This window comes from Drosophila sechellia, chromosome X (assembly GCF_004382195.2).
Source record: "Drosophila sechellia strain sech25 chromosome X, ASM438219v1, whole genome shotgun sequence".
NCBI lineage: Eukaryota > Metazoa > Arthropoda > Insecta > Diptera > Drosophilidae > Drosophila > Drosophila sechellia.
The window spans coordinates 21,275,984-21,298,503 of record NC_045954.1 but is presented as its reverse complement, the minus strand read 5'-3'; the positions used below and the strand labels follow the sequence as shown (position 1 = coordinate 21,298,503).

The window sequence follows — 22,520 nt, the reverse complement described above, 5'->3', positions numbered from 1 at the left end:
ACTGGGAGATTCCAGAAACGATTAATTTTGAAAACGTTTTCTCTTGCCTCCAAAAGTATTAGTAAAGTTAAGTTCGCCATACAATGAAAGCAATATTATTATACATTATTATTATATATTATAATATTATATATTATATATATTACTATCACAAATCAAGTTGGCAATTACTTTTGATGTACCATTTCCCTAAGGAAACTTAAAAAAAATATGTTTGTTCAATATTACGCCTGTTGTTTTTGTTTTAGTCACCACTTTCCATGCCTGCCTGCCTCACTGGGGCGTCCTGCGGTTTAAGCACCCCCTTTCTGTGGACTCCATCCGGACCCCTGTACCCCTGTACCCCCGCCCCGCACATGCACAGGTCCCTTCCGACGCCACTGACCGCTTGGCTGGGCACCCCTTGCAGTTGTTTTATTTGCGCTTCCGTTTCGCGGACAGTTTGCTCTGCTGTTTTTACTTCATTTTTCTCGAGTTCAGCACGCCGTATCTAACCGTGTTTGTTGCTCCTTTTTGGCTTTGTTTTTCGATTTTTTTTAGTTGGTTTCTTTCGCTTACAACAGAAAAATGTGGCAACAAAACAATTACGACGTCATCGTTTCACAATTTTCGTGCCGCGAGCCCCCTTTTTGCTCACTTTCTCGATGTCCTAGAATCCATGTTTTGTATTTGTGTGTTGTGTCTTGAAATGAAAATTGTTGTTGCCGCTCTCGTTCTTCATGTTGTTGTACAAGGACCGCCCACGCCCCCACTCCCCCCCCCACACCTTCTGTTGCTGCTGCGGCAAAAAAAAAGAGGCAAAAAATAACAGTGGCAAAAAAGAGAGGCAAACCTTGTGTCATTTATCATGCATTTCCACTTTTGGCTTCCGTCGACCGGGACGTGGCCCGCACAGACAAATGTACGGGGACAGCCGGACGGACAAGCGGACAGACGGACAGACGGACATACGGACAGCCGGACGGACAAACGGTCAGCCAGCCGGACAATACACGAGTCGAGTTGCGGGCAAGAAAGACGAAAGCGTTTTAAACCACCGAAGTGGTGCTCTTAGGCTACCCTATGTGCTGGAAAACTTCTTATCTACTCATGTTATTGAAATTAAATATACTAGTATAATAGTATAGTATATAACATATATAGTATATATATAGTATATATATAGTATATATATATATAGTATATAAAAGTATAGCAAATTAAATTTTCAATTGTTTTAATTGCTTATATAAAGGAAAATGAGTGCTTAAATATTGTAATTTAAAGAGCTCTTTTCAAAATCTGCTTCAGTAAATTAAATAAATAAATAATGCGACATAAATCGCTTAATAGTGAAGTGTATGAGTGCGACATTTTATTATGGCAGCCTACTCCTTTTCATGATTATTTTATTTTTCACTTTGCAAAATGGGAAACAGCAACATATAGAGAAATTTATGCATCTTCATTTTTCATTTGGTAATTCCCGAAGAATTTCCATTTCATGCCGAAGAACGCAGATCTTTAAGCGGAATTCGAAATTAATCAAGACGAACGAATCGTAAATTCATTTTCTCCACGGCTGAGGAACATTTTCTGGTCGTGTCCCCCGAATAAGTAGCCGAGTCATTTGTAAAATTTGAATATGGAAATGTTGCGAGTGGACGACGGCCAAGAAGGGAAAATGATGAAAAAGTTCTTGAAATTGTTTGATATTGCAACGCGGAAAATATTCGAGACCTCCCCGTTTTTTTTTCTACTCGCTGGAGGGCAATTGATTAAGAGCCACGGGAGACTGTGATGGTGATGGAGTGTCTGCGCCAGGTGGGCTGACTGGAATGAGTTGACGGTTTTCAAGGCCCTTGAAGAGTTCAGAAACGGCGAACGAAACTTGGAATTTCCCGCTTTCTTGGGAATTTTCCTCAAAACGCTGGGCAGTTAAATGATTTTTAATATTTTGAAATAAAGAACAAATAGCTAAGCTTCCGCGCTTGACAGGAAAATATTCTGCTGTATATATATATTTGTATATTTTCTTATTTTTTTTTAATATCCTACCAACTTTTTTCTTGTTTGTGCGATTTTCGAATCTTGCCGCGGGGATTTCGATTGGAAGCAGATCAGCTGGTTTGATTGCATGTGGGAACTGGAGTATCCATTTTTTCTGCCAAACAAATGCGACGCCATTTGGTCGCTCTCCATCTGCATTTGGCAATTTCTTTGCCCAAACTTTCCCATTTCTCCCTGTGACGCATCGGGACCGCAATGAACTTGAGCCAGCTGTCAATGTGATAAATAAACTTGGCTTGCCAAAAGGGTACGGCCCCCTGGCTGTGCTGCAGCATATAAATAATAATCAGGAGCGGCTGTCTCAGCTGTCTAGCCACAGTGCGTTTCGCAAGTGTAAGGCTTGCGTGGTACGTGGAATTATTTAAAAACCAAGTGGAGCAAGTGTCTTATCTTTATGCTAGCACGATAAGTAAAATTTACTGTGAGAAGAGAAAAACTAAGTCACTGCCTGATTTAATTACACGTTTCCTGTTTTCAAAATGTAAATAAATATACAATAAATTTATGGGTATAATATAGAGGACAGAAATAAAAACATAATACCAACTGGCACTGCAAGATTGTGATGCACTTTTGATTGGTTACTTCGGGCATATGCGTGTTTTTTGTGAGCAAACTGCCTTCAAAACTTGTTTTAACTCTAGTGCGAAAGTTGGCCAACTGAAAAAAGTATTTTTCCATCTTGTACTTTGCAGCAAGTTTTGATCTAAGGGCGTGACACCGATAGCGAGCAACAGGATGCTGGCACTGCCTTTGCTGACTCTGGCGGTCCTCGCCAGCAGCGGCTACACCGTGGACGCCTACTCCAGTACGTATACGTAATATTCCGGGTGGGGGTTGGCTTTCGTGGACACCGTACCACCCACTACTGTCGCGGAAAGCCACCACCCCACGGCCATTTGTTGTGTTGTGTAATCAGTACTCCTGAAATGAGCACCGATCCGTTGGATCGGTGGTGAACCTTTCATGCCTTCATCAACCCTTGCCCCTCCATCATTGACATACTGAAGCCAGATGTGATATCCCCGATTTTGAGCAGGCTTATAATTTGATTTTCTTTTTTTCCGTATGATTTTGACCCACCCACTGTGATCCACAAAACACACACTGAAACCCGCAATCCGCAACCCGAAATCCGAAATCCGCAACCCGTAAATCGTAATCCGTAATCCTTGAACCTAATCGAATTTCCCGCGGGCGAAGAGTACGGCCGTGGATGCGGGGACATTGGCTGCCTGCCCACCGAGGAGTGCGTCATCACCAGCGACTCGTGCAGCTACAACCAGCGTGACGGCAAGGATTGCGGCAACTATCCCACCTGCAAACGGCGCTCCGGCGGAGGATCAACCGCCTTGAACAGCAACCCCAACTTGGCAACCCCCTCGGCCAATCCGTCAGGTATTTAGCTTGGAACCCCCCACTTGATTACTCATTGTGCGCTTCCCTGGGGGAGTTGTCCAGGCGATTGGCATCGTGTTTCGTAATTCGAACTTCGAGGTTTGGCGACCGGCGATTGGCGGCTACATCTTTTTGGTTCCCCAAAACAAGTTATTTCGGGTTGATTCCAACAAATTTCTGGGGGCACAAGAGCTGACTTCGGGCGCCGAAGATTACAATAGCCTCGCAGAGACGAGAAAGCAATTCAAGAAATAATATTTTCTGAAATATAAAAAACTATATGTCGTTACTGGCCTATTGCCCAATAATTACGTTTTCGCATACTCTTTCTTAGCCTGGAAACTCTGCAAGGCTATAAGCTTTATTCCAAATTATCGAACTTATTTGGGATTGGTTTTTGTTTGGTCCCAAGTATTTGTTTAGTTGTGTGATCATTTCCATTTATATATATCTATGCTATATACCTGTATGTAATATGTTGTATGGCGATCTAACACCCACACCAACACACTGAGCTCTTCCGCTGACTCAATCAATCTAACACTCAATTCGACTCTCAATCAATCAACCAATCAATCACTCGCTCGCTCGCTCATTCATCGCCTCATTCGCTCAAGGCTTGCAAATATTCGACCGCTAACCACCCACCCGCCCCCGCCGCGCCCCCTCTCCGCCGATCACTTCTGCATGTTTTAGGAAGCAACAGTACAGAGAGAAAAAATGCACCGTGCAACGTCTATTTCCACACTCAAGTGGCAGTAAAACTCCCATTTTGTGAAGCTACGCATAACATATATCTCAAATTCAATTCAACTTTATTAGCACTAAAAAGCTTTACAACCTAATAATTGCTTTTGTATTTTAAGCTTACACATTCTAGCAGCTGAAACGAAAATAATTTTAATAGCAAAACCAATTTCTTAATGTCCACGTTTTGAAATTAACATCAATTACGAGATCTTGAATTAATATAATAGAATCAAGTTTTTAAGGAAGTTTGACTGTTGCCTGATAGATTAACATTTATATAGAATATTTTCTCTGTGCTGGTCGGAGAGGGGGCTAAGAAGAGGCAGGCTGGGCGGGATTGGGATCATACTCAAAACTAGCGCTAACAAGAAAACCCGCTCTCTTCTCCCCGCGTGCCACCGACTGCCACTAACCACTAACAGGATCGAGTCTGGGCCAGGGACCCGAGAACAACATCTTTGCACCCGCCTCATCGAACCCCACGCTTAACACCTACACGTACAACCATCAGCAGGGTGGCGGCGATAGCGGTGGTGATGGCGCTCATGGCCACGGCCACGGAAACGGAAATGGTAACGCCGGAAACGGAAACGATCGCGACAAGGGCGGCAACGCGGGGGCGGCAGGCGCCTCCTCGACGGGCGTGATAGATCCGCACTACGTTTTCGGGGCCAAGCACCACATGCCCGTCATACCGAACATGCCCATCTTCCCGTACAACTCGCCCACGTCGGCGCCTCCGTTCCAGCAGTTCCCTCAACCCAATCATCCAGGCAGCGTCCTCAACCCCGGCTACCCCATGCACGGCCTGCAGCCGGTGAACCCGTACAATCCGCCCTTCATCTTTGGCCAGCTGCCATTCTATGGCGGTGGCGGGCCGACCGGGACTGGCGGTCCGCCCGGCGGCGTTGGAGGCGGCGGCAATGGCGGCGTCGGCGGCGTCGGACTGCCCAGCTCTACGTTGGGCATCCTCGGCGGCGGCGGCGGCGGCCTGGCGCCCTACGGCAGCAACTACCAGGGCTATCAGGGCTACCAGAGCCAGCACTCCAACGCGAATATGTACAACAAGCCGCCGCCGCAGTACCAGAACCAGAACCAACAGAACCCCTACAACCGGCGCACCCAGGCGCATCCGTCGGCAGCCGGCAGTCTGGGCGGACTGGGGATGCCCGCCCTGATCTTGGGGCTCGTCCTGGCCCTCCTGCCGCACACGTAATAGGCTGGGGCGGTAGCAGCAGAATAGCGGCACAAAGCCACAGAACACCACTCCCGAAGACCCCCGGAAATTAAACAACCATCCCATATGTTAGGGATAACCTTTGGAATGAGCCCATATTTTCACTGAACTGTTCTACTAACAAAGGATCACTTTCAATTCACCGAACTCTTATCAACTCTTTCTAAGACATGTCTGGTGCTGTCATTCTGAGATTTGCGAAAAATACTAGTTTTATGAAGTAAGTTTCGCATCGATTTAAGCAATATTAAAGCAGTAAACGAGTTATTTATCAAACTAAGTGAGCAGTAAAAATGGGATCTCACACGAAGGTTATGCCTTACTTATTATTTTTTATTTTTTTATTATCCATATTTCTTGATATTTGTTTGACTTTTTGTTTTGGCTTAGGCTTAAGAAAAATTTAAAAGCAGAAGCAGCAGCAGTAAGATTGGCATTTAAAAATTGTACGAGATTACAGTTGGTCGATGATTTACTTATAAAGCTTTTAACTTTGCAGATACATTTTTGACATATTTGGAACAATTGTAGTTCTGCTTTGCTCTTTAGCCCACGCTGCGTATACGTAACTTCAAGGACTGTAGCTTGCTGGATACTTAATTATTGTTTTGACTTGACAAGTCCGAAACATAAGCCGTTTTATAAATGATTTTGTAGATCAGGAATTAGTATCTATATTTGTTTGATAAGAAAATACATTTTTGCTGGGCATCTTGATGCTAACTTCTCGTACAATTCACTACAATTCAAAGGTTGTATTTTAATTACACTATAAGCTGTAAGCCTTTGCCACACTCGTTCTACGTATTTTGGCATTTTTCTCGGCAGCCTTTGCTGTCTGGATCACACTGCGAATACGTAATTTCAATTTAATATTGTGTAGAAGAGTGTGCTCGTGTGTGTGTACGAGGCAGCGAGTATATATGTGTGTGTGTGTGTGTGTGAATTTTCGGCTATCAGTCAAGGGGAACTGCCTGCCCCTGCGAGCCGCTCTTATTTGCAGCTCAATTAAATTGGAATTTAATTTCAGGCTTAGCCAGCCAGCCTCTGGTCAGGGGGGGCGTGGCAAGCCTGACCGCCACACACAGGGCGAACATACACACGGACACACACATACACGTGATGATTTGGGCAACTTTGATGTTAATTTCATTTTTGTTGATGCTACGAATTTGCGGCCAGACACTGGCGGATCCAGGGCTTTCGATGATGCCACTGCCACTGCTGCTGCAGTCAGAAATACAGATACAGATACTTAGACGGATAGTGTTGTAGATACAAGATACGCATGTCAATCAAAATGCATAATGAGCTACATTCGATGGCAGAGCACCAAGTGCGCTGCGTGAAAACAAGAACCGATTGTTTTTTTTTATACGATTACGAATACGAATAAATAATCACTAAAGCAAGTTAAATGGCATTTTAAAAAACAAACGAACAAGAATTAAGCTAAGCCTAAGGTGTTCAAAACTAATCTAAAGTGAAAACTTAAAACTAAAAACGAAAACTAGGCTCTAAGTGCTGCAGACTCCCAAAGTGAATCAAAAGAAATCAAAAACTGTCGCAGAAAGGCATTTACATTACTAACTAACTGCCAGAAATACAAATACAAATACAAATACAAAATCGAAAGCCAAGAAGCAATTTTCAAACACTAAACAAAATAGAAATCACAGAGACAAACAACAAATTGTTAAGCATTTCAAACACTCCGAGTTAGGCAAACGAGGTCCCAGAGATTCAAAGCTTCCCAAGAAAACGAAACAAACCGATTTTGTCGCTGTAAATTCCGGATAAAAACACTCATGTGGAGCATATTTACTCCGTCCGTTTGTATTTGTATTTGCACACACTTGATTTGGGACACCAACTAATGCTGACTTCATTTGCAATCTCTGAACCGGAACCATGTAAACAGTACGACCAGTATTAACCAAACCGAAATCATTTTATCGATATAAGATACTACCCGCTACCACTACCACTACTACCAATACCAATACCAATACCATTACCCACGACAGTACTGCCCACATTGACTCATACACGGCGAGGAATTGGAGGAGCAAACAATAAGTATTCGAGTATTTACTAATCAAAACCACAAACTAAAGAGTTGTACATAGCATTAAATACACGGAAGCACGTGTGTGCGAAGTCGGATATGGATATATTTAATATATAACACTGAAGCGAAGACTTAACTAGACTAAGTTTGGGCGGACAGAAACTCAAAGTTGTGTAGACTTAAAGCGGTGTGGTAATTAATCAATCGCGAAGGCTACGTCCATTTATTGCAACCCGCCCATTGACTGTTTTAATATTTTCGTTTGTTTATTCACCCGCCTAATTTGTGTTGTTTACGTTTTTGTATTTTATCTTATCTCCCCCTTATGCTTTCCATTCGATTCGAAACCCTGCTTTTGTGGCTAACCAACTGCTTGCGCACTGCTTTGCCGACAGACCCAGAGGTGGGCCATAACGCATACGCCCCGAATGCCCCGAGTGCCCCGTTGCCGGAAGCGGGTGCGAACGGTGGTGCTGCGGGCGGTGGTGGAAGCGGCGGATATGGTGGTGGTTTCTCGGCTGGCGGCCACTCCCTGTACCCTAGTCTACCCAACTCCAACGGCGGCGGCGGTGGTGCGGCGCCCTACAATCCATATGGCGGTGGTGGCGGCAACGGTGGATACGGCGGCTACAATCCCTACAACGGCGGCTACCAGCCACCATCCTCCGGAGGCTATCAACCTCAAGCTCCTGGCGGATACCAACCCAGACCGGGCTACACGCCACCCGCCCCAGGTTACGAAAACAATGGTGGTGGTGGTGCCCAGAAACCCAAGGACAAGGAGGGCGGCTTCTTCTCCAATTTCTTCTCGAATCCGGCGGTGAGTCAAGCGGTATCCGGTATCATTGCAGGCCAGATAGCCAAGCAACTGCAGGGCGGCGGAGCCGGAGGACCCGGTGGTGGCCAGCCTGCTGGCGGCTACCAGCCGAGCGGTGGCTATGGCGGAGGACCGGCAGCAGGAGGCGGCGGTGCCGGCGGATCCGGTGGCAGTAACATCCTTGGCGGTCTCTTGGGATCCGTTCTATCCGGCGGTGGTGGCAATGCAGGCGCTGGCGGCGGTGGTGCCAGCAGCTTCCTGGGGAGTCTGCTCAGCGGTGGAAATTCCAACAGAGGTGCTCAGCAAGGAGGCGGAGGTTCTGGAGGACTGGGCGACATCTTCAGCTCGAAAAACTTCGGCGGCCTCTTCAGTGAGAATCCCTCGTCCAGGGGCGGCGGTGCCTCCTCCTCCGACGGAGGAGCCAAGGGCTATCCCACCCAGGCACCAGGCAACTATTATGGCTAAGCTGCAACGGCTGAATTAGCCTAGCATTCCATGTGGAGACCTCATTTGGAGTCTCCTTTTAAAACAGTCTTTTTTTTCGTCCTTCGGCAATGTAATCAAATGGAAAACTTTCAACGAAATTAACTGAAACAATATTGAAATATATAAGCATATTATACGAAACTATTAATGACGATATACAAATACAATACATATATACAAACCTATATACTCGATAAATGAGAGAACACTCACATGTAATTTGAGATACCGTGCGCGTAGAATCCCCCAGAAAACAACAGATCCCAATTCGGAGTTCATTTGTAAATAGAAAAGTAACTGATATTGAATTTGAACAAGATAATACACGTAAGAATTGAAAGCCAGCTCATGCGCGTTTTAATTGTGATTGGTTGGTCTGAAGATGGGCCAAAATGTCGATCCTCGTGTTGGTAAGTAGAATCGAAGTTTGAGACAAATTTACGTCCTCGTGGGGATAATATTAAAGATATCCTTTGCACTAGGGCGCACTTACTAAACGTATTTATTTATTGTTTAAACACATATATTTTATTAAGTAAAGTTTAGTTCAAACAACTATTAGGTGGCTTATGCCATAAACAGACAATAAATCGCTTTGCACAATTTTTCCACAATTTACTAATAACTGTGAATTAAGAAGTGCTACAACTTAATCCTTTGGAATAACATCATTTTAGACATCAAAAATGTTAAGTTCTTTTACAATTTTTAAGTTTAGTGGGTCAGATACTAATTCAATGCCACTTTATAACTTAATAAATCTTTTTGTAAGAAAGGATAAAACATAATCAGTATTAATGTTTTTCATTGGCTGTCAAGTTGTTGGATATAAAATAGAGTAGCCACCCAGCCACAATGTAAGTTGGCCAAAAGCATATGTATGTATATCGAGAGTGCTGTGGACTCACGTCTGTTTGGCTACCCGCATACAAATGGAAAGTGTAAATGGCTTTGGGAAAAATCCCCAAAAATAACAGAGATCCTTAATCAACGCGATCATAACATTTTAAGAGGCTGTTGACTGAAGGCAACCGGATTTGCAGACCGGAAAGTTGCCCGAGCTGGCAAAGTTTCGCATTCTGGCGGCACTCGAAATGCGCTGCGTTTCCCCTGCAGTTTCACCTGTCCCGTCCCGTCCAATGCCATTCCATCCCATTCTGTCCCAGTTCTGTTCCAATCCTGTCCCGCCTGGCACTACACGTGGCCACAGACCTCGCAGCTCTGCACTTGGCAGTTGGAAGTTGGCCGAAGGAGCTGGAGGATTGGAGGCGTGGGGGCGTGGGGGCGGAGCCATTGCCGCTCTGGCAAACATTTTGTTGGCCGGAATGTTGCTGCTGCACTGCAACAATATATTATGCGCTAAGCTCCTCAACTATGCAGCCGGCGGATGGGTGGCCATTTTGGCTTCGGCTTGGCTTTGGCTTTCGCTGTGGCTATGGCTTTGGCTGTGGTTAACCGACTACCGTTTTGTAATTTATTTAAGTAATAAAATAAATATACGTACGTTGCGCACCTGGCCGTCTGAATTGCCCTGTGCTCGGGATGCTGCTGGATGTGGATGTTGCTGCGTGGATGCCGCTCCATGGATGTGGATATGGATGCGATGCTGACGGTGGGTTTGTTGTCAAGCGAAAGTGCGCTTCAAGTGCACCAAGCACCCACTTGGCCAAAGTGAATTTAGTGTCAAGTGCAGGAAAATGTGAAAAGCAGATGCGAGTTAGTTTTTCATATTTAAGCAGCACTTCACCCGGCAGCAGCAGCAGCAACAACAACAACGCGCCGAGCCACTCACACTGGTCGGTTGTCTATGCAAAATGGATTACTTTTGGACTTCGGGAGGTCGTATTTCGTATGTCCATTAGCCGCCTTTCTTTCGGGATCGAGGAGGAAGGAGCGGCTAGATGCTTTCGCTTTTTTTCTCTGAGCTAATATAAGTTGGTTTTAATTGCGAATGGCTTGTATCAAGCCAAAAATTTATGCAAGCACTTTGAGAACCAAATTTTGCCTTTAAATTAGAGATTGTTATATGCAGGTGCGTGCCCGATGCACTGAAACCAGAAATGATATTTCCTGTATTTGCGTTTGTGCTTTTCTTTTTTAGATTTCGATGTAGTTGGCTATGTATGGAATTCATGTGAATTTCAAATCGTTAGCCAGGTTAACTTCACTTTAACACATTTAGAGTTTTCAATTTCGGAATATTGGACTGAAGGAATATCGAAATGGAGGAGTATTCGCGCGAACCGTGTCCTTTTCGCATCGTGGACGATTGTGGCGGCGCATTCACGATGGGCTGCTTCGGAGGCGGTCTCTTCCAGGGACTAAAGGGATTCCGGAATGCACCGCAAGGGCTCAAACGACGGTTCGCCGGCGGATTGACGGCCGTAAAGGCCAGATCGCCGACCATTGGAGGAAATTTCGCCGCATGGGGCTGCGTCTTCAGCATCGTGGATTGCAGCCTGGTGCACCTGCGCCAGAAGGAGGATCCGTGGAACTCGATCATGAGCGGGGCGATCGCCGGCGGGATTCTGTCCTCCCGGAACGGAGTAGCCGCCATGTTCGGAAGCGCCATCATCGGCGGAGTTCTGCTCTCAATGATCGAGGGCGTGGGCATTCTGTTCACCCGCATCTCCGCCGAGCAGTTCCGCAATTCTGATCCGCAGAGCGATCTGGAAAGAGCAGGCGCGTTTGCGTCTGGATCCGGAGCGGGATCAGGCGATATCAATTCTGCACCGGGCTTTGAATTCCCCGTCGCGGAGCAGGCCAACGCAACAGGCTAAATTTCTGTTCTCATTCTGCCCCTTAATCCGGAACCTTAATGAATAAATACAATTGCTTTCGCTGTTTGCATTCGCTCTATGACTTTGTGTGCCTCCAACTGCTCGTAGAAATCAAAATTATATAATTATAAAATATATTTTGTATATATATATATATTAGGCAACATCCAAAAGCTTCGGTCTTCAATTTTCACTCAAATCTGTTTAGAGCCGGTGATTGTTTTCTGCAGATATTGCACCACTGTGCACCATCTAGAAGCGGCGAGAGGGTGGCAGATCGAGGACCAGGACTTTTGGTTCGGGGCAGGGATTTCAGCCGGCAGCTCCTTCAGAGCAAAACAATGACGCGCCGCATTTAGAAGCCTTTCGCTCTCGCTGCCGCACATGCCTCACCGCACCGCCCTTAACCCCATGGTGCCCTCCGAGCGCCAGGACACCGTGCAGCTCCCTACCCATTCCTGCCCCAAGGTGCTCGTCCCGTTGCGGATGTCGTTGACTTTTCAAGTCGCATTAGAAGCGACACGGCGGCGTCGTCATCGCGGCCGTTGGTTGGGTGTTTGGGTGGGCGTTTGATTGGGTGGGGCATAAAAATACATGTAAGAGGCTTTCAGCTTATTGTTTGGCACTGTCGCGTTTTTATGATTGCACGCAAGACTCTCTGGCCACGCCACCTCCTTGTTCCTCCTGCTCTCCTCCTCCAGCTCCTCTGTCGTCTGGCGTCTGGCTTTGGGCCCTTGTCTCGGCTTAATTTTATTGATATTACACGTACTTGACGTCGACGACCAGGTCGAAAACAGCCATACCCATACCCATGCCCATTCCCATTCCCATTTCCATTTCCATTCGCATTCCCATCGTTTGGCTATTAATTTTTACGGCTTACGACTTACGGCTGCCTCGCATAAGCGGCCGGTAGATGGCGCTCCGCAGTTGATCAATTTTTTATATCTATTGGCACTTACTTGCCGCGATATATTATATATGTATGCCTCGTCCTGCTTGTGCAAATCCAATTACGTTTTCATAATCAGGAGCTGCAAGTGTTCCCACTTTATTCACCTTATCCACATTTAGTGGGTATGTTTTATGGTTTGATATGAACAGTTTTTCTTTTTCGAAACTTCGAACACATTCAATGCGATTCAACACAATTCTTGCACGTCGAACTGAGAAGAAACTTTTAAAGATTCTTGCAACTTTTCTTCAGTAATTACTAAGAAAATCTTAATGAAATTCTTTTCGGCCACATATTTCTCGCTGGTATTTCCCCGATTGGCTCCTATATTTTGTATTCTAACAACAACTATTCTTTAACATGTGTATTATGTAGTTGTTGTTCCTGCTCTTATTGTTGTGGGGCAATAAAAATGCTACAACTTAATTAATTAAGTGCAAATGATAAAAATGACCAAACAGCACGAAACACACACACACACACGCTCACAAACACACACTTGGCAAACAGAGAGAGAAAAAACTAATTAAGTTTTATGTGCAATTTTCGTGGCTGAAAAGTTTCGTTTGTGTGGCAATTGTGTGGTGTCCGCAGGAGGGGCGTGTGGCAAAGGGGGCGTGGCTGGGGCAAAGAGCTCCACGTTACGTTGCCGTCACGTTCTGTTATTTATTTTGATAGTTAGTTGTAGCTGCAGCGCCCCCATACTTTCTCCCCACCTCGCCCACTTCCACCGGCTTTCTCCACTTTCTCCCCATCCCCGCTCTACGTTTTTCCATCTCTTTTGGCGGGAAATCTGTGCGCTGACATTTGCCGCGATTAATGAAAGTTAAGCTTTTGTCCGAAGTCTTTAAATTGTGGCCATTAGAGGGCGGCCAACGCCAACAAATATACGAGTATATGTACGTGGGATGACGCACACACATAGAGAATAGAATGATCTCATTATGAGGCTCAAATTCGACATGTCGTTTTTGCTTACTTTATCTAAAAATGCAAGAGTTAAGTTTATGAACTCAGATATATGCTAAACTTGGCTAAAATTTTGAATTTGGTTCCCCATTTTCCCAGTGAGCACTGTAGAAGAATTTCAATTGGCGGCGACTCCAGTTGCGAAAAATTGCATTGCCTACTTATGTGGGCAACATCAGAGGATCTCGTTGCCAAATTGAGTAGCGCATTACGGCGAGTGGGTGGTTTTCCGGGATGGCTCTTCCAGCGGCAGTGCTGGAAAAACACATGCCTGCCCTGACGCTTGTTTACATGCGTTTGGCGCACTCGCCAGATAAATCAGAAGCAACAACAGAGCATCAGAGCAGCAACATCGCAGCAGCAACATCACAACAGCAGCAGCGGCAACAACAACAACTGCAGCTGCAACATCAACAGACCCGCTCTGATTTAGTCAACGCTGATTGTTAGAGTAAGAACTGCAACCACGACATGGGTAAATTTGCAAAGCAAACTCTTCCTTTTTCCACATCCCAGTTTTTGCATTTTCCCACAGGTGTGGTCAGCCTAATAGTGGTAGTGAAATGTTTTCGAAAAACTGTACAAATAAATGTCGTGGCTTATTGCAAATAAAAATATTTGCTGGTTGGTTGTGGGAAATTTAAGAAATGCCATTAAATATTTTTGAACAGAATGGTTGTCATTAGTTACTAACCAGCTGGTTACTAACTAACTAGTTATACCTCTATATTTTTACAATGCAACTCCAGGCATTTAGTTGAAAGCTATGAAGAATACATATCAGCATCTTGAACGCAACATGTGGCATTGCGTAACTTGGAGTCGCTTGGCAAGCCCTGATCCGCACCATTATTATCCTTGGCCCAGTACGTATGTCTGTGTGTTCAGAGTCTCCGATTGCAGCTCGAATTTAGTTGCATTCAAAGCCCACTAGCAACATTGAGAAGTTGTTGAAAAATATTTGTCCTCCGCCATGCAGAACTTGCAGCTTGGGCCCTGCACCCCGCGCTGCACGGATGTGGATGTGTGCTGGAAAACTTTCGACTTCAGTACACAACTTACCTCAACTTCTGCTGTGGCACAAAAAATTTGTTAACTTTGGCCGAAAGGAGGGCGTAAGGACGAAAACTTTTGCATTCGCCAGCAGTTGAAGTTGCCCGGAGAGTAATTGAGGCACTCGAGGGCGAAAGCAGCCGAGTCCACTTCTCGCAAATCGTCCGTTTTTGCAGGTGATAAATTTTGAAAGGCATTTTAATTGATTTCGACAAATGGAATTAAATTCGGGCGCGCAGAAGGTGTGAGACACATCAAATATTAAACGTTCTGCCATTTGAATTATCAAATTTCGCTTGCGCCTTGCCTCCATGTGAGTTTCAATTATAAATTTACCTATTTGCTCGAAAAAGTTTTTGTGTGGCATTTAGCAGGGCAACTATGAATGGGCGGGGGCGGTGGGCGTGGCATGGGGCCGGAACTCAAATACCGAAATGCTCAAATACAAAACGAGAGACAAATGAAGACGGAGATGCAGATGGCACAGACGATGGAATGGTAATGAATAAATTTCCAAGCAGTTGAAATGTTGAACCAAGCGAAGTTTCTGCTTTGTTTTGGCGCCGCAGCTCAAGAAACACACAAAATGAGCAGGCGGCTACAACGGGGCACTGAATGAAAATCATAGCCCAATCTTCCGGAATAAATTTCACTTTTTTACGCAATAAACTAGCAAAGGAGTAACTTTCTGCTATATCAACATAATCGATGGTAAGCTATAGAGTTGCTCCAAATATCAATTTTATTTGCACCACCCTTCCGTGCACATCTAAGCGTTTCTTTCAGTGCACTCGCATCCGAGAAATATGCAATAGTTGGCAGCAACTGCAGCCGCATGCGGCTTGTGGTGGCATCTTACTTGCTGCACACTTTGTCGACATCGGCGGGGCGGAATTAGAGTGGCAATGGGAGAGGGGGGTGTGGCGGGGCGGAAAGGGGAGCAGGGTTCCTGTTCAAGTTGTGCAGCGAAAGCCACAAAAATAAGGAACGACGGCAAAGTACGGCCCTCTTGTCGGCCGCCTCTGTGCAAAAATTAGAACCGCAAATCATTTTGAAAACAATGCATATGCCATGTCATATAAGTGGGCGAGAGACTTTTCCGGGGCGTTTCCAAGGAACTGCACAAAATCCTCATCTATCTGGGAAACAGCCACAAAACAAGTCGGATATCCGACGGATATCTTCCCATGCTAATTAGTCGGGCTGCGGTTTTTAATTGGGATTAGGAACTGCCTAAGGAGCAACTTTTAACTACTTCAGGAATAATCGCGAGAAACGCTCGTTAAGCTCATTAGGCCAACCAGATGAAAATTATTCACTTTTGTTAATGCCGATTTAATTGAATTCCAAATACTACAAACACAAGAACCCTTAGGCACGCTCTAGGAATGGTTTTAAAAAATGTATACGAATTTTCCAATATCCTTGCCTTTGTGTGACTTTCAAGAACTTTACCCAAAAAGGGGCCAAAAATAGTATCCTTTGAGTTGTCAGATTCCCCAGTCTTGGCGATAATAATATTCGAATTTGCCACAAAAGCAATGATTAGAAAGATGAACATGTGGACTAGAGAAGCCGCAAAAGAGTTTCTAAGGCAACCCATTGGAGGCATCGGCTCCGGATTCGGTTTGGGATTGGGATTGGGAGTGGGCTTGGTTGGCCATGTTAATGTGGGCTCAGACATGTCTAACACTCTTTTGCCTAGTCGCCCCCTTTCTTTTGCGTCTTTCACCCCACCACTTGCAATTTAATATTCATTTTGTGAAAAGCCCATTTACATTTTGCGTTTGCCCTTTTTCGTTTTTGTCCTGCCACTCCAGCTCCTTTTCCCACTCCGTCGTCAACTGCGACTCCAAGTCCTTCCCCACATTCTGTTTCTGCTTCTGTTGCCATGCATGTGTGTTGCACTTTCTTTGCTCGACCCCATTTCCCCGTACCCCAAGGACCCACTGCTCAACACGGCGTATGCGTAATCTAAGCAGGGCAGAGCAGAGCTGAGCTGGGCTCTCCACGTTCCAGTACCCGTTTTTTGCCAGTGCCTTTTGTTTGTCTTAATTCAACCGCAAAGGCACAAGGATGCGGGATGTAGGGATACTGGGACAGGGATTTGCATCCGTTGACCACTTGAAAAGATTTTTAACCCGCCGCCTGCTGCTGTCCCCCTTTTTGGCCCCCGCCGACTACTTCGCAACCACTCCACTCCACTGTGGGTCGGAAAACCTGCTGCAGCTGTTGATTTATACGCACTGGACCATGTCAATGTCGATGCCGAGCGCCCTGAGGGAAGCAATCATCGCCGGGTGCCATAACCAGATGCCCATGGAGTCCCTACACGGCGCGAAAGTTCGAATCCCGCAAATGCTTTCTGTCCCTTTAAAAACCGGCAAATCCTAGCCTGGGTATCACTTTAAACTCTGTGGTTAGACAATTAAAAGTAGGGATCTGGTGATTACCTTTCGTCAAATGCTAGGATACAGTTCTCAAACTAATGTAGAAAAACCAAATATACTACATACTTCCCAAAATTATGAAAACTTTAAGTCTCTAAGTTTTCTAACCGTGTAAGCCCGAATCCCATTCAAGCTCGTTGTGGCTCTTCGTTTGGTTGGTTTTCGGCTGCTTGGGTCTGGCAAACAACAAGCGATCCCACTAAACACCCACAATTAGCCGATGGGAAATTGTTTTGCGGACTATCTCGGCGATAGTTATTAAAATACTTATGGACAGTTAAATGTTTAATCAATGTCCTGCCATATGTGATAATTGGGGCGTGGCAGGGTGCGCTGCAAATATTTGGCCGCCGGCCACAAAAACCGGTTTTACTGCCGACCAGCGAAAATGCAATTGAAATGCAAATATTAATTACAATCAAATGGGCAGCCAGGTGCAATCGAGCACTTGCTGGCACAAGGGCTTGCTGATGGGTCGCAAGTTGTCGAGCGAACCTCGCATTTGCGCCTCATGAACCGTTCACGCAACGTGTCGCGTTGTAAATAGATTTTGTGCATAATAAAATTATGCATTCATAAAGCAGTTGCATTCGGAGTGCCGAGTACCGAGCATGGCCATAAAACACTCGCTGAATGCAATTTTAGCCACCTCCACCGCCATCGCCCCCTTCCCCTTGGCGCTTCTCTTCTGATCTTCCCTATTTAGTTGTGCCCCCTCTGCGAATGCATGCACACAATGCAGTGCCATGGAAACCGGTGCATCGTCTGTCTGCCTCGCCATTGAAGCCGGAATAGTGGGGAGTCCTTTTGAAAGGCAGCGTCATCGACCGTGAGTCCATTTGGCCGAGCCGAAGATGCGACCCCCCGGTGGCTTCCAAAGGGGAACCGCACATGCCTTTTGGAATTGAAATAATCATCATCATCATCATCATCCTCATCGTCATCTTTTCCTAGCCCGGGGCATCTGCCCAATGCTCCACTGGTCTATGGCAACAGCCAACGAATAATGACTTTAACTCCACCGGACCAACTTCAGACTATTTTCCAAGTCTTGATGGAGTTTCGCTGGGCTGGAGGCGCAATTTCATAGCGATTTTGGCCCAGGAAGTCTTAAAAATAGTAAATTGATTAGCAGCGGACTGAGTTCTATTTCACTTACAAGATCTTCTTCAAAGTTGTTCAAAGAAGCTTCGCACGAACCAGTATATAAACTAGTCAATGAAAACTTTAAATGACTTTAAGATATGAGTAAGATTCTCAAGCGTAGCCCGTATCCAGCCCACCTGATTCCTGTTGCTCCCGCCTGCCGTATCCTGGTTGTCCAACATCCTTGACTAATTCCACAACTCTGAGGGACAGCTAAGTCAGGCCCTCTTTCGGAATGGGTTCCGTCCCGTTTACTTGGATTTCCGAAGAGGTTTCGGACGGGGGCGACGTCCATAAACGGATTATAATGCGTGAACCCGCCCCCTTTCCGACCACCCAACGCCTACTTATGCCTGCCCATCGCCGGGCAGTTAAACCGCTTACGGAAAATCTGTTCCTTGCTCCACGGGCTTATTTTTAACGGTGCACTATGCAAAATATTTTATATTAAGGTCGTAGCGTCAGCCACCTTGTTCGAAATACCTTTTTCTCGAATGAGCCGCACACGTTTTTCCAGCGAGTAAATATATATATATATATATATATATTCTCTTTCCATATTTTGTAGATATAGTCAAAAACTGGCGATTGCGACTAAATCGCACAGCATAACTTTTCTCGAATGAAATGAATATGGGATTCCCCGGGTGTACCATCCTGCCGCCCATCCGCGGTGCTTTCTGAGCTTTGTCGAGGCAAAAGTCCATTTTGTCACGTTTTATATTGATATTTAAAAAAACAACATGCGGAGGGGCGGAGGGATGGCAAGGAGGGCGGAAAGCCGGAAAGGGCGGACCGCCGCGGCAACAACTAACAACTAAACAAAATGGCAAAACAAATTTCTGCGCGTTTTGCTCCGCTCAGCACGTAGGCAGGGGCGTTGCAGGGGCTCGGCAGAGGGGGAGGTCGATGGCTTTTCACTTGGCAGCCACGTAGCAAATGGCAGCGGCGGACGCAAATTGCAATTGAGTGCAAATTGCAAGAAGAAAAGGGTCCCATCCCCGTCCCACCACCCTCCACTTCCACTCCGCTCCTACTGCCCAATTTTCACCCACTTCCTGTCGCCCTCTTCCTTTGACCCCGCCATCGCCGCCCACTTTCTCCTTCGATTTTCGTGTACTTCCTGCCGAGAGCCCACTACATTTTTAATGCCACCACTGGCCCGCAGTGATTTCCGAGCCCCACACACTCCGCTAATGAATAAATCTGGCCATCTTGAGCCGTTGGGCCGTGGAGGCGGCTTTAATGATTAACCATCGGCAAGGCTGCGTTGCATTCACCGCCCAGTTTCTGCCACTGTAGCACCCCTCCGCCCTCCGCCCTCCGCCACCCACCACCCATATTCAACTTTGGTTGGTCGCATGTTTGCTTGCTCTCGGCGCCTTTAACTTCATCGTCCTTTGTCACGTTCTGGGTGCGATTTTTATCGCCCGCAAGTTGCGCGGAAAAACAGGAGGCTTTAATTAATTTCGACACCGAAAATCAAACAGTTTTGACCTCTTCACAGCTTGGTTACTTCCCTCAATAGGCTTACATCGGATAAGTTCGCCTTGTTTATTAAAGTAATTTCCTTTAACCATTAAATTAAATGAAACAGGGGACAGTTTTCCAGTGTACATCATTTAATTTAAATGAATTTAAGCAATGACAAATTTAAAGTGTAAGGTGCATTTGTGATGTATTTGATAGATTGTGCGAATTTGACACTGTAGTTTTATAGAGTATGTGGAAACAATTAACAAGTTAAATACAAAAGTTATCATATAAGTTATCCATAGCCCATAATAGTGGGCTATCATCCTCGACGAAGCCATATTTTACTAGATCTCGATATCATCATGAAACTACTCTCGGTTTGGCCAGTCCTCAAAATCGTAATATAACTCCCTCATGGCATAAGCTTCCTGCTTCCACCGCTCAATGATCAATAGATTCACCTCCACGCCCATATCCGCAAGATTGTCAACGATCTGCAGCACACATTTCTTTATCTTGAACCGATAATAGGCTCTACCCGTCGCATTATTATCGAACAACCCGAAAAGTCTTGGACAAACGACCGTCACACATAAGACTATAGGAGGGATTGCATTTCTCAATGTATTAAGTCTTTGGTTTTTCTTGCTCGCACTGGAAAACTTACCGATCCTAATTAGCAAAAGGATGTTGGTGTACCAGACGATTTTGCGTACTACCTCCAGGGCAAGCATCATCAAAAGAAGATCAATGATTTCAGTTTGAAAGATGATGAACTGCAGCGTGACCAAGCAGCGATTGACACAGTTGACCACGCGCAAAACCGTTTCCTCGGTGATGTGCACATTGACATCGGCGCGGATCAGCCACTCGTAAAGCTGGACTCGCACATAGGGCCGGATGGATTTGTAGATCAATATGTTGCTCAGGATCGTCATGCCGACTATGGCCAGATGCTGCAACGGATTGAAGTTTTGAAGGGCCTCGATGGCATCGAGGCTCAGGAAGCCTAGGCTCAAAAATATGTAGTTCCACTCGTGGCGCACGAGCAAACCAAACAGAATTCGGGGCCAGGTGAGGGCTGTAATCATCTGATAGACCTCATGGAACGTGTATTTTTGTGGGCGAGAACCCGGCTCCACCACGTCCGGGATGTTACCCATGGCACTGGGTGCAGCTGGCCTTATCGCCACCTGCTGTTCATTTCCAAATATGTCGTTTGGTATATCCATTATTCTCATTTGTCGTCTTTCTTGCTTAACAACCTTTTTTTACGAAAAACCTTGTAAAAAATTAAAACTAATTTCGATTTCGATGTTCAGTCAACGGAGCTCTGGCTGCAACTGAATAGAACGGAAACCTGTCATAGATCCTAAATGACATTGTACGGAGTACTTTCACAAGGCCTATTTATATGTACTACCAATACTTTACACAAAAATGTTACCAGAAATTTTGCAAAATCTTAAATATGTAAGCGGGTAAGTGCCTATTAATTGTGCTCCCGACTTTTGATAACTAAGACTATTATGTTTTCATGACCAAGTGTAAAGACTTCTGGGCTGGCCAATAAATTTATTCATGGCCCTGGGGAGACGAGGGAGCTCTGGTCCGCTTTTCGACGCCCAAATATTTCTAAATATTTGCGCAGTTCGTAAGAACAAAGGACCCACGAGGACAAAGGAACGCGCTGTGTTTGGACATGCTGCGTATGCGTAATAAATAAATAAAATCCCATTCGAAGCCGGATTGCGAGGAAACAATTGGTTGGAAGTCCGAAATTGTAAAATGCCAGTAACAAACTAAATGGAAATAGTAAATTGGAAATTGGAAATTGGAATCGCTGTTGCCGCTAATGAAATGCGATAAAATGAACCGAAATCTAACCGAAATGATGCCGACTTTCAAAGGCAAAGGGGCGATGGCCAGCGCGATCTATTGCAAACATTTTGTGCGGAAATTGGTAAAACTCTTTGATGTCAAAATGCGGAGAGGATTTCAGGGGGCGGCGATTGCCTTTTCCTGGCTAATTTCCAGTGTCAGCTCGAAACGTAAATCAAAACTGCAGCTTCAAGTGGCTCACTAATTAGATTAACTTGCAGCAGCGGCGAAAAACCGACGCACTCACAGTGAGTCGCAAAAAGCTGTTGACTATTTCGCAATTTGTTTTTGCAGCCGGATGGTAAAATTCGTACACTTGGATGAAATGCTGTGCAGAAGCTTTAATAATATTCTGAAAGTAATGTATGCTTGTAGGATATCAAGTATACGACTGCTTGATGAGAAATTCGACTGCTTACATTTTTGTACCTTTTTCACATAAAGATATGTAAAAAAGACAAATATTTTATCCGCTGTGCAGCAGAGCTCAGATATTTTTGACTTGGCGCCAGCGAATTATGCTCGAGTTTCTTGCCCGTGTCTCCGTTGCTGCCATCTCTTGCTTAATTATTTCCTTGGCTAGAGCAAACAATCAACATAATTTCTGACACGCCTCCCACGCCCCCCGGCCAGGCGGGCCTCCCGTTTTGCAGCTCCTTTTCATTTTCGCCTTGTCTGCGACATAATGAAAAATGTGGAAAGTTGCAAGTTGGCAATACAAAAAGCAGGCGGAGGCCCCTCATTAGCTGCACTTGAAGAACCACCTCCTAAAATCAATGGCCTTTAATCTCCTGCCCATTTTCCTTTTTCCTCATAACTGAACTTTTCCCAAAACAAACACAAACAAAACAAGAGAGAATGCTAGAGTCAGGTTCCCCGACTATCAGATACCCGTTACTCAACTAGTGGAAGTGTGAAAGTGTTATCGATAGATTTTGGGAAATTAAATGAAAATAAATTTTGAAATTGTTCAAAAAGTGTGTTTTAGGCGGTTTGTAGGCT

General features: G+C 45.3%; 3 protein-coding genes across 6 annotated transcripts in view; 2 read left to right on the top strand and 1 right to left on the bottom strand.

Annotated features, from left to right (window-relative positions):
- LOC6615206 (loricrin) overlaps window positions 1–9,153 on the top strand; it is a 73,700-nt gene extending 64,547 nt beyond the window's left edge. Inside the window, exons 2-4 of one of the 4 annotated variants that reach the window (XM_032726004.1) lie at window positions 2,742–2,857; window positions 3,253–3,447; window positions 7,901–9,153. In XM_032726004.1, coding sequence (XP_032581895.1) covers window positions 2,788–2,857; window positions 3,253–3,447; window positions 7,901–8,787 — 1,152 coding nt within the window. In that variant the 5' untranslated portion in view covers window positions 2,742–2,787 and the 3' untranslated portion in view covers window positions 8,788–9,153. Of the gene's footprint in view, window positions 1–2,741; window positions 2,858–3,252; window positions 3,448–4,619; window positions 6,853–7,900 lie in introns of those variants that run through there. The other 3 variants (XM_032726005.1, XM_032726007.1, XM_032726006.1) reach the window with 3 other exon arrangements.
- Window positions 9,154–10,939: 1,786 nt separating this feature from the next.
- LOC6615205 (mitochondrial import inner membrane translocase subunit Tim17-B) lies at window positions 10,940–11,691 on the top strand. Its single transcript, XM_002039579.2, has one exon. The coding sequence runs from the start codon at window positions 11,031–11,033 to the stop codon at window positions 11,586–11,588; it is 558 nt and encodes a 185-aa protein (XP_002039615.1). The 5' UTR covers window positions 10,940–11,030; the 3' UTR covers window positions 11,589–11,691.
- An 8,141-nt stretch (window positions 11,692–19,832) lies between these two features.
- Window positions 19,833–20,959, bottom strand: LOC6615204. Its single transcript, XM_002039578.2, has 2 exons — window positions 20,305–20,959; window positions 19,833–20,235 (listed from the first exon to the last, which is right to left on the bottom strand). The coding sequence occupies exons 1-2, from the start codon at window positions 20,876–20,878 to the stop codon at window positions 20,006–20,008; spliced, it is 804 nt and encodes a 267-aa protein (XP_002039614.2). The 5' UTR covers window positions 20,879–20,959; the 3' UTR covers window positions 19,833–20,005.
- Window positions 20,960–22,520: the final 1,561 nt, after the last annotated feature.